Source organism: Ammospiza caudacuta, chromosome 10, assembly GCF_027887145.1.
Source record: "Ammospiza caudacuta isolate bAmmCau1 chromosome 10, bAmmCau1.pri, whole genome shotgun sequence".
In the NCBI taxonomy this organism is placed as follows: domain Eukaryota; kingdom Metazoa; phylum Chordata; class Aves; order Passeriformes; family Passerellidae; genus Ammospiza; species Ammospiza caudacuta.
The window spans coordinates 6,525,673-6,538,748 of NC_080602.1; the positions used below are offsets into that span (position 1 = coordinate 6,525,673).

The 13,076-nt window shown below is 54.2% G+C and overlaps 1 protein-coding gene across 1 annotated transcript; it reads left to right on the forward strand.

Annotated features, from left to right (window-relative positions):
* The first annotated feature begins 1,875 nt into the window (after positions 1–1,875).
* LOC131561684 (serine/threonine-protein kinase pim-1-like) lies at positions 1,876–11,538 on the forward strand. The gene is made up of 6 exons (XM_058811061.1): positions 1,876–1,944; positions 9,036–9,623; positions 9,750–9,800; positions 9,998–10,364; positions 11,007–11,183; positions 11,432–11,538. The coding sequence occupies exons 1-6, from the start codon at positions 1,876–1,878 to the stop codon at positions 11,536–11,538; spliced, it is 1,359 nt and encodes a 452-aa protein (XP_058667044.1).
* Positions 11,539–13,076: the final 1,538 nt, after the last annotated feature.

A 13,076-nucleotide genomic window follows, 5' to 3' on the forward strand; every position in this document is an offset into this window, starting at 1 on the left:
GAGCCAAGGAATGGAAAAAGGATAATCTCAATATATAGCAGTAAAGACGATTGATAGCCTTGCTTTAACTGGGGCTAAAAGCACTGCTAATTATGCCAACATCTTTGAATGCAAGGTTTAATACACTTTGTGTCTTCATTAGGAATCTCAAAAGGGCATGTTCAGCAATTCGGAATGTCAAAGGCCCTGTAAAGAGCATTTGAATAAAGTAGATCTCCAGCAATAGGGAATTTAGTTTAGCAGTTCTTTTGATCTCTTTTTCAAATTAAGGAATTAGCCATAAATTAGGACTACTTTAGAAAAAGCAGATGTTCCCTCTGAGATTTACAGACAGACACCTGTTCCTCATGTTCAGTAGTCACCGATGTCTTTAATTACATTTAAACTCAAATGAATTCCCAGTTTAAAATGGGCACCATAACCCTTTCCTGCTTAGCAGAATTGGTTTTGGGTACTTGCAGGAGCTGTTTCAATTTTGATGACTGCTGACGGATTAACAGCATAGAGAAAATGAAGTCTCTTCCACCACAATATATTAAATGGCTGCTAGATAACATTTTGTGTGATCAGAAAACAAGAATGGTCTCCAGAGCATTTCAGTTTTTTGTTCTCTCAGCCAAATCTGCCATGCAAGAAGCCTGTTGGTAGTAAATATTTGTCTGTGTTTGATATAGTTCAGTTCAGAAAATGGGCAGAGAGATTTCAGAGACAATATGAGAAAACACTCGTGTTTTGGTTACATTTCAGTCCCCTGTGTAGCATTTTTCTTTCTCTGTGCCCCTATTTGAGTGGACATTATAAGAAAAATGCCATTAACATTGGGAGGGGAAGTGGCATTAAAATGTGAAAATGCCCAAATGCCAAGGCAATGGGGTCTGGGTAATTATCTAAGACACCCTGAGATTTGAACCAGGTCTTTGCTGGAAGCCCCAAAAGCATTCTGCCAAAGACCCCAGCTGGTCACTGATGCTTCTCATCCAGCTGTCAGGCAGCAGCCATCTCTGGTGGGCTGGAGTTTTGAGGTGTGTTCTAACCCTGCCCTTTGCTGTGTGCCACTGAGCACAGGGAAGAGCCAGATTAGACATTTGGCACTTGGCATCAAAGTTACAAAAATGGAATCATCCCTTTTATTAGAAATCTCTCCATTTCCTCTCTATGGTGCATTTCCAAATCTTCAGTGTGGGTTTAGACAACTTCTTAATGGAAATCAAAGGCAATTGGACATTTCATTCATTGCTCATGCAGAGATTGTGAAATAATTTAGTAAAGGTAGGAAGTCTGCCGCAGGGACAAGGCTCTGGTGAGAGCAATTAGTGCTGAGGGGTGGGTGGTTCTGTTTCCAGGATGCTCAGCTGCTTTGCCCCTTTCTGGACCAAGGGGCTCTGGGTGCTGTTTTGCTGCTCTTGGCCAGAGAGGCTGGCAAGAAGCAGAAGCAGAGGCAGATCCTTGTTGCAGTGAGGCTGGTGGGTAAGGAGCTGTGTCTCTGTCCCGGCAGTGCTTGTGCAGGGGGTTCATGCCAGGAGCCCTGGAGTCGCCCAGCGCGACGCCCTGCCCGTGCTCTGGCCCTGCCTGGGGAACAAGGCGCTGCCTGTGCGGAGCGCCAGCGTCCGCACCGTGGCCACCAAGCTGGCCTCTGCCCTCTGCAAGGTGATGGGCACCCAGCTGAAGGAATGTGCTGCCAGCAAGCCTCCACATGTGCGGGAAAACCTCTCCAAAATGCTGGGCTGGTGAAGGCGAGATGTTCTCCAGAAGGCTGAGGAAGCGCTGAGTTGGACACCTCTGGATTTCCCTTTTTAGCTGTGCCAAAAATGACAAAATCCTAAGGAAGGGTGTGCATCTGCCCCTGCTCTCTCCATTGCCCTTCCTAGTCATGGCATGGGGGGCCTGAAGCAACTCCAGATGGAGGATAAGGTGAAGGCAATCATGGCTCAGCCTCACACAGAGGTGAGGGGGGAGCTGGGCCAATCTCTGCTGGCAGGAAGGGCCTTGTGGCAGCCCAGAGAGGCTGTGCACATTGCCAGGGAACAGCTGTGCCCTGCATGTGCCCCTGCAATGAGCTGTGCTGCTGCCAGTGCCCCTGGAGCTGTGGGGCTGCTGAGCTGTGGGGCAGGCAGAGGAGCAGGAGGGTGCATGTGCAGCTGAGCCATTCCTGGGGAGCACAGGGCTCTGGGCTCCCTGCTGTCCCAGGGCAGCCCAGAGGCCAGGCTGGGCCTGTGCCAGCTCTGGGCAAGTGGCTCAGGGTTTGCCCTGGCCTGCCTCAGTGTCTGCCAGCAGGAGCATGTTTCCCTGTGCAGCTGTTTGGACATTTCCAGGAAATGTGTCCCATGAAATATGGAGCTTCAGATGCTTTAGGTTTGCATTGTGGCCTCTGTTAAACTTTGCCTCTCTGTTAAACTTTGTGTCTCCATTTTGCAGATCTGGCTGGTTACAGTCTTACCGAGAAGTTTTCTCTGGACACTTCTGACGTTCCCTCACCCACAAAGTCCTCGCCTCCCCTCCAGAAGAGCTCCCTGTCCTCCAAAGTCAGGAAGAAGCTGCCGCCTGTGTCGCAGACATTTCTCTACAGAAATCTTTCCTTTTGGATTTCTGTGTCTTTGGGAAGCCAGAAGTCTCTGAAGACAAAGTAAACAATTATTATCAGCTGCTGTAGAATGCAATAAGATTCACCTTGATTAGCTCATTTTCTATGTTTATAATTAAGAGCCAATCATCAGTGCAAGCCAGGGGACTGAGTCCCTGGACACAACTTTGTTGTAAATTCTTTTCTATCTATTCTTAGCTTAACTAGCAACTCTGCAAACCTCTCTTTATATTCTTTTTAGTATAACTATAATGTATTATATCATATATTAATAAATCAAGCCTTCTGATCAAGATACAAGATTCACCGTCTCTCTCTCACCAGCAGCAGCCCACTCAAGTCACTATAATACCGCCTGTATGAAGAGTGTTTGCAGATTAGGATTGATGCGTTAGGCTTCATAGTTACAGCTGTACATATGTTCTGATCTTTCGATGTAGTTTTGAATTAATGTGGTTTGATTCTGTCTTTAAGTTTTGATGACGTATTTTTAATTCTATATATTTTATTTTGATGATGAAAAAAAGTAAATAAATAAACAAAATTGAAAAAACCAAAAGGAGAATGTGAGACCAGGGCCTGCTAGCCTAGAGATTATGGGAGTGCAGCTCACTCGATGTGCCAGTGTCTCACCACATCCTTTCCTCATTGGGCCTCTCCTCTTCCTCTTTGTCCATGTTATCTTTGTGTCATTTGTGCTGCTCTTTGTTTCTTGCCATTACAGCAGAGTCACCTGTTGACCTGTGTGGGGGACAATGGATCCAAAAGATCCTGTCTAGTCAAAGGTTTTCTACCTAGGTGTGTTCTGTGCTCACCAAAGGCCTGAGCAAAGAAACCAAGAGAAGTGTGCCCAAATCCCAAAGCTTTGCTCCTTTGCAATCTCCCACTGATCTGGCTCACAGGTGTCTTCAATCACAATTCCATAGGTAAGAAAAGGTCATGTATTTCACTGGGAAATGATGCACTGCTTTGGCAAAGTTCACCTGTATGTATATTTATCCGGGACAGCAGTGCAGCTGTGTTGTTTGCACCTTGTTTGCAGAAGATCATTTGGGATCTCCTTTTTGTATCTCCTGCAGAAAGGGAGCTCTTAATTATACCACGCTACCTAAACCACATTGGGACGCAGCTCTGTAGTGGTTCACAGTGAAGCAGACGGCCTGCTGTGTCACTGCCAGCCCTGCTGAGCCTGCGAGGGACTGTAGTGTATCCCATGCCTGTTTTGCCTCCAAGCAGAGCTTGGTTTTCCTCATTAGTGTGAAGTAATTACAAGAGTAATAAAATGGGCAATTAAACTGGCCACTTTGGAGGATATGCTCATGCTTTGGCATGTCAGTCCTGTACCTCATGCACCCAAGGCTTGTTACTCATCATGAAATATTTTAACAAAAAACCTCCGCTCTCATGTTACATCTGAATAAAACTGCATCAGATCATCAAGAATTCTGCTGTCAGGAACAAGACAAGAGCCTTCCGACACTCACTTGCAGCTGTCCCGGATTGCTGCAGCCCTTTGTGCAAAGCTGCTGCAGACAGAGTGTTTGGAGTTGGTTTGGGCCTTTATGAAAGATCTGTGGAGCAGTGTGCAGGGCTCTCCTGGCAGGAAACTGTTTGTCCAAGCCCAGGGACACGGTGCCGGCAGGAGCGGAGCGGCCCCGCTCCCAGCCCGAGAGTCTGTGGGCTGAGCCACGCTGGGGAGACAAGGCAGCGAGGGGCTCCAGCCCAGCTGCTTCACTGCCCTGCCCGCTCCATGGAGCTCTGCCGTGGGAGAAAGCCGACACCGGATGAGTCCCCGAGCTTCCATCAGCTGCTGGAACTGCTCCGTGACAGCTCCTGTTCTTCCGAGAGAGACCCCGGCGCCTTCTTGGAACGCGTGTCATGGGGGATTCTGTTTGATAATAAACTGTTGGGGGTTTTCCACTTTCATCTATCAGTAATAATTTCCCACTGCTGGAAAGGGATTGTTGGCACACTTTAGAGGAGACGACTTATTGCACAATATCCTGTTTGAAGTTGTCTGAAACTGTGTGAGACAGATGGCTTCACACAGGAGCATCCCCAAGGCTGCTGAGGGGAAGGCACAGAGGAAGACAAACCCAGTATTTCTGAGGAAACTCCTTGACACAAACCCAACCTGAGTTGTCAAACAGCAGACCTGATGTTTCGAGACATGGGCCAAAGTGCAAACCTTTCAGTGTGTTTGGTCCAGGCTGGGTTATGCTTGAGGCAAAGGTGTGTCAGTGTGTTGGATAATACTCTTTTCTTGACCTAGAGATGGGGCAACTGAGAGGTGTTTTAAAAACTTTTATTCCATTTTCAGTCTCATGAGAAGGGTGAGACAATACAGATGTTATCATTCACGCCATCACAATCAGAAGCCAACTACTTCCTAAATATTTTACATTATAAGTGTTTCTTGGTCTTTCAGCCTTTTGCCATGCCATGTTGTAGATGCGTTAAAGCCAATTATTTAAAAATACCCCTTGTGGGTCCCACTACAATGCATCTTTCATAGCTCTGTTTTTCCAAAGTCTTATTTGCAAGGCCATCTTTAGAAATATTTTTCTAGCTCCATTACTCTATCAACAATATCTGTCCTATTCCATGGAAAATTTTAAGTTAGCATTCCTTGTCTCAAGATTTATATACAGATTCATATTTTGTGGGCCTTCTATTAGGCTCTAAAAACTTTCTACAAACCCATTTCCCACATCAGTGCACTTGGCTCCTTCTCTCCTCATTGTGCCTGGCAAGCACAGGAGCCCAGAGCTCCTGCAGAACCCATCCCAGCACTCAGTGGGAGCAAACTTGTGTCCAGTCCTCACCCGGAGCTGTGGTGCCCAGCATTCCACCACTCTGGAATGAGGAACTGTTCCTGCTCTTTCAGAAGGAGCTAAGGAGCTTTGGCCTTCAGATCAATTGTCTGCAGGCTCCTGCAGTGCCTGGTGCTGTTCCCTTGCCAGCGGCACCCCAGGCCAGGGGGGCACATCTGGGCTGCTGTGTCTGGCTCTGGGGCTCCCTGTTCTGGGCAGTGAGGAGGGGCTGCAGAGGCTCTGCAGGACTGACAGGATGGGCTTTGGGGCTGGCAGGAGAAGCTGAGGGACCTGGGCTGCTGGAGCTTCTGAACAGGAGGCCCAGGGCTCATCCTGCAACTGCTCCAAGGGTGGTTTCAGAGAATCTCAGAATCAGCAAGGGTGGAACAGGCCATGGAGATCATCAAGTCCAACCTGTGCCCTGACACTGCCTTGTCTCCTCTGGGCCTCCTCTTCTCCAGGATAAACAACCCCAGCAGCTCCCTCAGCCGCTCCTCACAGCTCTTGTGCTCCAGATCCCCCCCCCCAACCCCCCGCCTTGTTGCCCTTCTCTGGACACGCTCCAGCCCCTCCATGTCCTTCCAAAATTGGGGGGTCCAGAAATGCAAACAGCACTCGAGGCGCTGCCCAAGCAGTGCTGAGCACAGGGGAAGAATCCCTGCCCTGCTCCTGCTGGCCACACCATTCCTGAGCCAGGCCAGGAGCCATTGGCCTCCTTGGCCACCTGGGCACTCTGCTGGCTCATGTCCAGCCTGCTGTCCATCAGTGTCCCCAGGTCCCTTTCTGCCTGGCTGCTGTCCAGCCCCTCTGGCACCTTGCTAAAGGAGGGAGGCAGGGAGGGAACGGGTCCAGATCCAGTCCTTCCTGAAATGTGGTGTTTGCTGGCACTGCCAGTTCCCAGATCTTGATATTTCCCTATTCTGGTACAGCCCAAGTCCAGCAACTTGCTGGCAAAGAAATCCAAAACCAAGCAAAGACCTGGTACCTACAGCAACCCGATCTCGGGTTTGCTGACACCACCAGTACCCAGATCAGGAATGTTTCAGATGCCTGCACAGCCTAATTCCAGCAGTTTGCTGGCATAGAAAATTAGCATCTGTAAATTTCTCAGTGCCAGCAAAACCTAAATGCAGCAATTTTCTGGCAAAGAAAGCCAGAACCCAGCAGCTTCCCGGTGCTGCCACCAGCACCACCCAGATCTGGTGTTTGCTGCACAAGCGCCCCGATCTTGAAATTTCCCTGTCCTGGCACAGCCCAAGTCCAGCAATTTGCTGGCACAGAAAGCCAAAATCCGGCAATTTCCTGATGCCAATACAGGTGCCCAGACCTGGTGTTTGCTGCCACTGCCAGTGCTCACATCTGGATATTTCCCTGTTCTGGCAGAGCCAAGTCCAGCAATTTTCTGGTCAAGAAAGCCAAAATGTGGCAATTCCCTGCTACTGTCATTGGCAATGCCAAGATCCGGTGTTTGCTGGCACCACCAGTGCCCAGATGCGGGAATTGCCCGGTGCCAGCACAGCCCAAGTCTAGTGATTTCTGGCAAAGAAAGCCAAAACCTTGCAAATACCTGGTACCTACAGCAACCCAGTCTTGTGTTTGCTGACACCACAAGTGCCCAGATCCAGAATTTTTCAGGTTCCTGCACAGCATAATTCCAGCAATATGCTGGCACTGAAAGTTAGCATTTGGCAATTTCCTGGTGCTGGCACATTCCCTACCCAGATCTGGTGTGCGCTGGCACTGCCAGTGCCCACATCTGGCAATTTCCCTCTTCTGGCACCACCCATGTCCAGAATTTGTTGGCAAAGTAAGCTAAAACCTGTCAATTTCCCCTTGCCAGCACTGCACAATCTGGAGTTTGCTGGCCGCAGGATCCCAAGAAATAAGGAAGGAAAGAAGGAAGACAAAGAGGAAGGCATCCAGATACAGTCCTGCCTGGAGCCTGGAGCCTGAAATGGGCTGTTTGCTGCCACTGCCAGTGCCCAGATCTGGAAATTTCCCTATTCTGGCACAGCCCAAGTGCAGCAATTTGCTGGCACAGAAATCCAAAACCTGTGGCAGCTTCCTCTTACTGGCTCTGGCACCACCCACATCTTGCGTTTCATGTAACCAGAACCCAGATTTGGAAATTTCTCAGTGCCAGCAGAGCACAAATCCAGCAGATTTCTATCACTGGCAACGACATCACCTAGATCTGGTGTTTGCTGGCAACGCCAGTGCCCAGATCTGAAAACTTCCTAGTGCTGGCACAGCCCAAGTCCAGCGATTTGCTGGCACAGACAGGCAAAATTTGGAAATCTGCAGGTTCTGGCTCCAGCACCATCCAGCTCTGGTGTTAGCTGAGACCACCAGTGCTCAGACTTGGAAACTTCCTGATGCCTTCACAGCCCATGTCTAGCAATTGTTTTTTAGCTAGCTGGGGCAGGGAAGTTCCTTGGACTGTGACTTTCTTTTTTCTTGGAACTGTTTACACCTGCTCTGGACTGAAAACCCAGACAAACACCGGCAGCAGCAGCTCACACCTGTGGCCCCCCGAGCTCTGGGACGCTGCATTCCAGCACCAGAGGGACTTAGAAGAGACCGAGTGAGCCAACTACAACCCACAAAAAGGACCTTCTGAATTTGCCATCTCTTCAGCACTGTCCGAGGTTTTATTTAATATTATTCATTTTTCATGCTTGTGAATACTTTACTTGTTAAACAAACTGGGGTTTTTAACTTTTCTCAAGGGAAGTCTTTTCCTGAACTAGTCGGGGAGGGGACGCTTGAACTTGCTTTCTAGATGGACCCCTTTTGGAGATTTCCTCCCAAAATTTGCCCTAAACCAGAACAGTCACAATGAAAACTTCACATGTAGCATAATTTCCTGATGGAAAATCTTGCAACAGAAACTTGACCTCGCTCTCCATGAGAGGTTCTTGGGGAGAGCAGACAGGAGGAGATTCCTGGAAAACTGAAACAGCTTTCCAGAAGTAAAATAAAAATGAAAGAAACAATCTAAGATGTTTTCCGTTATCTATTTCTATGCTCCCCTTTTTCATGTTGCATCCCAGTAATTCCAGATGCATCTCATCTCTAAGATCGATGACGTAGTGATTTTTAGACACTAAAATACCATGAGCCACACACAGTTTTCCTTCCCCTGTTTTTACTGCAAAGCAACACTGGAGATGTAAGTGCAGTGCTGGGCTCAGGTGGGAATCCTACCCCACGGGAAGGTGGCCCGACAGTGTTTGCCCCTCAGCAAGGACAATGCCCAGCAGCGAGCGAGGGGATCGCTGTGCCAGCGTGCAGGAGTCAGGGCTCTGCATTTGGGCTCAAGGCTGCAAAGTTCCCGTGTTTGGGCAGACGGAGGGGCTGTCCCCGGGGCGCGCGGGGCTCGAACGTGGGGCTCGTGGGGCGAGCGGGGAACGGACACGGGGACGAACGGCCCCGGTGCTTCAGTTGCAGCGGCGGCAGCGGCGGCAGCAGCAGCGGCGACAGCAGCAGCAGCAAACAGATAGTTTTAAGCACTCTTTCTATTTCTCTTTTTCTTTCTCTTCTTCTTTCTCTTTCTCTCCCTTTCCCGCTGTCGGGCACCCTTCTCTCGGGGTCCCTTGTCCGGCGTCCCTCTCCTCTCCCCTCCTCCCTCCCCCCTGCAGGGCAGGGCCATGCCCCCGGCCCGCCCCCGGCCCCGGGCGGGGCTGCCCCGTGCCCGGCCCCGGCCGTCCCGCCGCGGTCTCGCCTCCGCCCGGCTCTGGGTGTACTGGCGGTGGCGCTGCTGGGCGGGCATCAGTGCCTGGGGCTGGGGCGGCATCGCCGCCCTTCGGCTCCGCCTGGCCGGAGCCCGGCCCCCGACCCGACCTCGGCCCCGGCCCCGGCCACAGCCCCGGCGCCGGCTCCGGCCCCGGCTTCTCCCGGGGCCCGCGGAGCACACACGCGGCGCGGCCGCTCCCGCCGCCTCCACTGCGGCTTCCCCGGCCCGAGCTCCGCCGCTCGGCAGCGCGGCCGCCGGCCCCGAGCCTCCCGTGCCGCGTTCCCGGGAGCGAACGCCCGGGCATGGCCGGCCCGGGGCGGGTGAGGGGCGCTCGGGGGCCGTTGCTGGCCCCGGGCCGAGCTCTGACAGCCGCGTCCCGCCCGCAGGGACGGCGCAGGAGGCCCTGCAGGAGCGGTACCGGCTGGGATCGCTGCTGGGGCGCGGCGGCTTCGGCAGAGTCTTCGCGGCCACGAGGCTCTCGGACGGCGCCCCGGTGAGCGGCGGGGCCGGCGGCGGGCGCAGGAGGAGGAGGGGATGCAGGAGGAGGAGGGCGGAGAGCGGAGGATGGGGCTCGCAGTGCGGGCAGCGAGCTCACCCCGCTGCTGCCCTTGGCTTGCAGGTGGCCATCAAAAGGGTGCCACGGAACCGCGTCCGGCACTGGGGCGAGCTGGTGAGTGAGCGGGGCCAGCAGCCGGGGCTGCCGGCCGGGGATGAGCCGGGGCCCGGCACGGTGGGAGCCGCCAGGACGCCCCGAGGGAGAGCGGGCGTGGGGCCAGCGCAGGGCGCAGAGCATCCCGGGCTGGCTGAGGGCTTCCCCAGGCCCGGCACGGCATCGGCCCCACTGACGGCGTCGTGCTCCTTCCGCAGCCCGACGGCACCAGCGCACCCCTGGAGGTTGTGCTGCTGACCAAGGTGTCTACTGGCTTCCCCGGTGTGGTCCAGCTGCTGGAGTGGCTCGAGCTCCCCAACTGCATCGTGATGGTGCTGGAGCGGCCAGAGCAGTGTCAGGACCTGCAGCGTTTCATTCGGGCACGGCGGTTCCTGCCCGAGGAGGAGGCGCGGGAGCTGTTCCGCCAGGTGCTGGAGGCCGTGCGGCACTGCACCAGCTGCGGGGTCCTGCACAGGGACATCAAGCCAGAGAACATCCTGGTTGACCTGGACACCGGGCAGGCCAAACTGATTGACTTTGGCTGTGGCACCTACCTGCAGGACACAGTCTACACTCACTTTGCAGGTGAGCCTACACAGGGCTGTGCTCCCGCTGCTGACATCTCATGGCCCAACATCTCCCAGCCCAAGCTGGCTGTGGCAGCGGGGATTCTCCCTTTTGCTGCCAGTCAGGGCACTGAGTCTTCAGCTGAGTTACTTTAGAGCAGGGCTGGGTGGGCAGCCATCTTCCAGCCCTGCTGGCAGCCTTTGCCAGCCACTCTGCCCAGGACTGGGGCTTGGCTGGGGCAGCCAGCCCGACCAAACCCCCCGTGGGTGGGGGTAGCAGAGAGGGAGGGCGGAACCTGTGCCCCAGCCACTTTGGTGTGCAGATGAGAGGAAGGGCTTGGACTGCTCCACTCGCCCTGTTTCCCTTGGCTTCATAATATTTTTGGGGCAATGCAGGCAGGGAGGATATGGGCAGGTTTTTTCCCCAGCATGGAGTGGGTTTTTCCTTTGCATGTCATGGTTGAGCCTAGCCAGGGCTGCCCTCTTCCAGCACCAGAGGCTTCTTTTCCAACCCTAACTTTGTGCACAAGTCCCAGGTGCTGGCGAGAGGGCAGTGGTCACCCTGTGTGCCCCTGATGCAGCCCCCGCAGGTGCAGGGATGCTGGGGCCAGGCTCTGGGAGAAGCAGCATCCCCCTGATGAACTCCATCTGTATTCCATAGGAACACTGTCGTACAGCCCCCCGGAATGGAACGACTTTGGCTGGTACCATGGCGAGGCAGCAACGGTCTGGTCCCTGGGCATCCTGCTGCACCAGATGGTCTGCGGGGAGCACCCTTTCAGGAGGGGCCAGAACCTCAGCTGGGGCCAGCTCCCGCTGCCACAACGGCTCTCTCAGGGTGGATCCTCTTGTCTGGGCACGGGGGGAATGCCAGTGCTGGGAGCCAGCAGCGGGGTCGTGGGCATCCCGCTCTGGCAGCTGCTGAGGAGGTGGCACATGTCCTGCTCTCCTCCAAAACAGGGAATTGATGGGAAAGTTTAGGCCCAGCTCTGAGCACATCCAGCATGGCCTGGGCATGGGAATAGTGGGGCAAAGCAGACAGGAGCCTTCTCTGGCTGACCTTCAGTTTCTGCTTTTTCTCCCCAGAGTGCAAAGACCTGATCAGGTGGTGTTTATCCGTGAACTCCTTGGACAGACCCACACTGGAAGACCTGTTCTGTGATCCTTGGATGTGGGATATTCCTCTGCCATAGAAGAAGGGAGAGAGCCACAGGCACACTTTGATCCAGAGCCCTGGTAAGTTCCTACTCCACATGTGCCTTGGCAGTCAGAAGCAAAGGAACCCAGAGTTTTTTGTGCTGCCAGTGTCACAGCACCGGGGTCATGGGATGGGAACACGCAGCCCTTGTGCTGGAGCTGAGCTGCTCTGCCCAGCACTGGTGGCCGCCATCCCAGCTGGTTTTGCTTGTCCTGGTTCCCTGACAGCTGGGGCCCTGGGCAGAGCCCTGAGAGCCTGGTCTGCCCCCAGGGAAGGAGAAGGAGCCCCTGGAGAAGCTGTACCGGGTGGGGATGATGCTGCTGCTGCTGCTGCTGGAGACAGCAAGGGTGACATCAGTAATGACAAGCTCTTCTCAGCCTGGCCACGGGAGGCTGAAGGTGATGGACTTTGATTCTGGCACCTTCTTCAAAGCCAAACTCCACAGGGAATTTGCAGGTGAGTCCCCACCCAGGGAAATTCTGCCAGATTTGGGCATTGCCCAGCATGGCGGGGAACCAAAGGCTCCCCCTTTGCTGGGGCAGATGCAACTCATTCTTCAGTGGCTGCCCAGCTGCTTTTGGCAGGGCTGGGAGGATGGGCTGGGGTGGGTACGAAATGGGAGTGGGCTCCTGGCCCTGCCAACAGCCCCAGCACCCACCGTGCCCCGGGCTGGGGCTGGGGCAGCGAGCCCGACACAAACAAACCCCATGGTGGGAGCAGAGGTGGGACTCCAGAACCCGTGCTGGGGCTGCTTTGCTGTGCAGGCAAGGAAGGGCTGGGCTGCTCCACTGCCCTTGTTTGCTTCGGGGTCACCGTGATTTTGGGGGGGCAGTGCAGGGGGGAAGAGAGAAAGTGTGGGTTTCTCACAGCCATGGCTGGGTTTTTCCCTACCATGTAGGGGTTGGGCCTTCCTCAAGGGCCTGACAGAGATAAGAGTTTTTACCGTTTTTCTTTTTTTCCCTTTTTGTCTCTAAACTCTTTTCAATAATGTGTTGTTTGTTATTCCAGAGGAAGCATTCGAGGTGGTCCAGTGTGGATGGGGAAGTGCTTGGGAGCAGCTGTGGCGTGGATGGGCCGTGCCCTTGAAGAAGGCTGAGGACATCGTTTGGGAGCAGCTTTTCTTGCAGCCGTGGCTGGCGTGAGGTGGGTCCCTGTGTGCTTGGCAGGGTGGGATCAGAGCTTTTGGGAGCTGGCAGCGAGCACAGGAGCATCCTGCTCTGGGCAGCTGCTGAGGGCTGGATGTGCCCTGGCTGGCTGCAGGCTGGGCACATGTGCTGCCCTCCTGCTCTGTGCCAAAGGCAGCAGGGATGGGCAGCTCTGGGCACAGCTCTGGGCACAGCCAGCATGGCCTGGGCACCGCAGGCCTTGGCACAAGGGCACAGGAGCCCTCAGCTGACGGGCACTTCCTGCTTTCTCTCCTTGCAGCCGGGCTCTGCGGCTGCTGAGGCTGCTCTGGGCTCTGCCAGGGCTCAGCTGGGCTCAGCCCTGGGCCCAGCTGGGCTGGCTCTGCCCTCACATTGCTCTGACAGCTCT

Excerpts from the sequence above, each read along its gene's own strand:
- LOC131561684 (XM_058811061.1), top strand. The coding sequence starts at position 1,876 with ATGGGGGGCCTGAAGCAACTCCAGATGGAGGATAAGGTGAAGGCAATC. Across the intron at positions 9,801-9,997 it reads TCCGGCACTGGGGCGAGCTG|CCCGACGGCACCAGCGCACC; the intron begins GTGAGTGAGCGG and ends CTCCTTCCGCAG. Across the intron at positions 10,365-11,006 it reads AGTCTACACTCACTTTGCAG|GAACACTGTCGTACAGCCCC; the intron begins GTGAGCCTACAC and ends TGTATTCCATAG.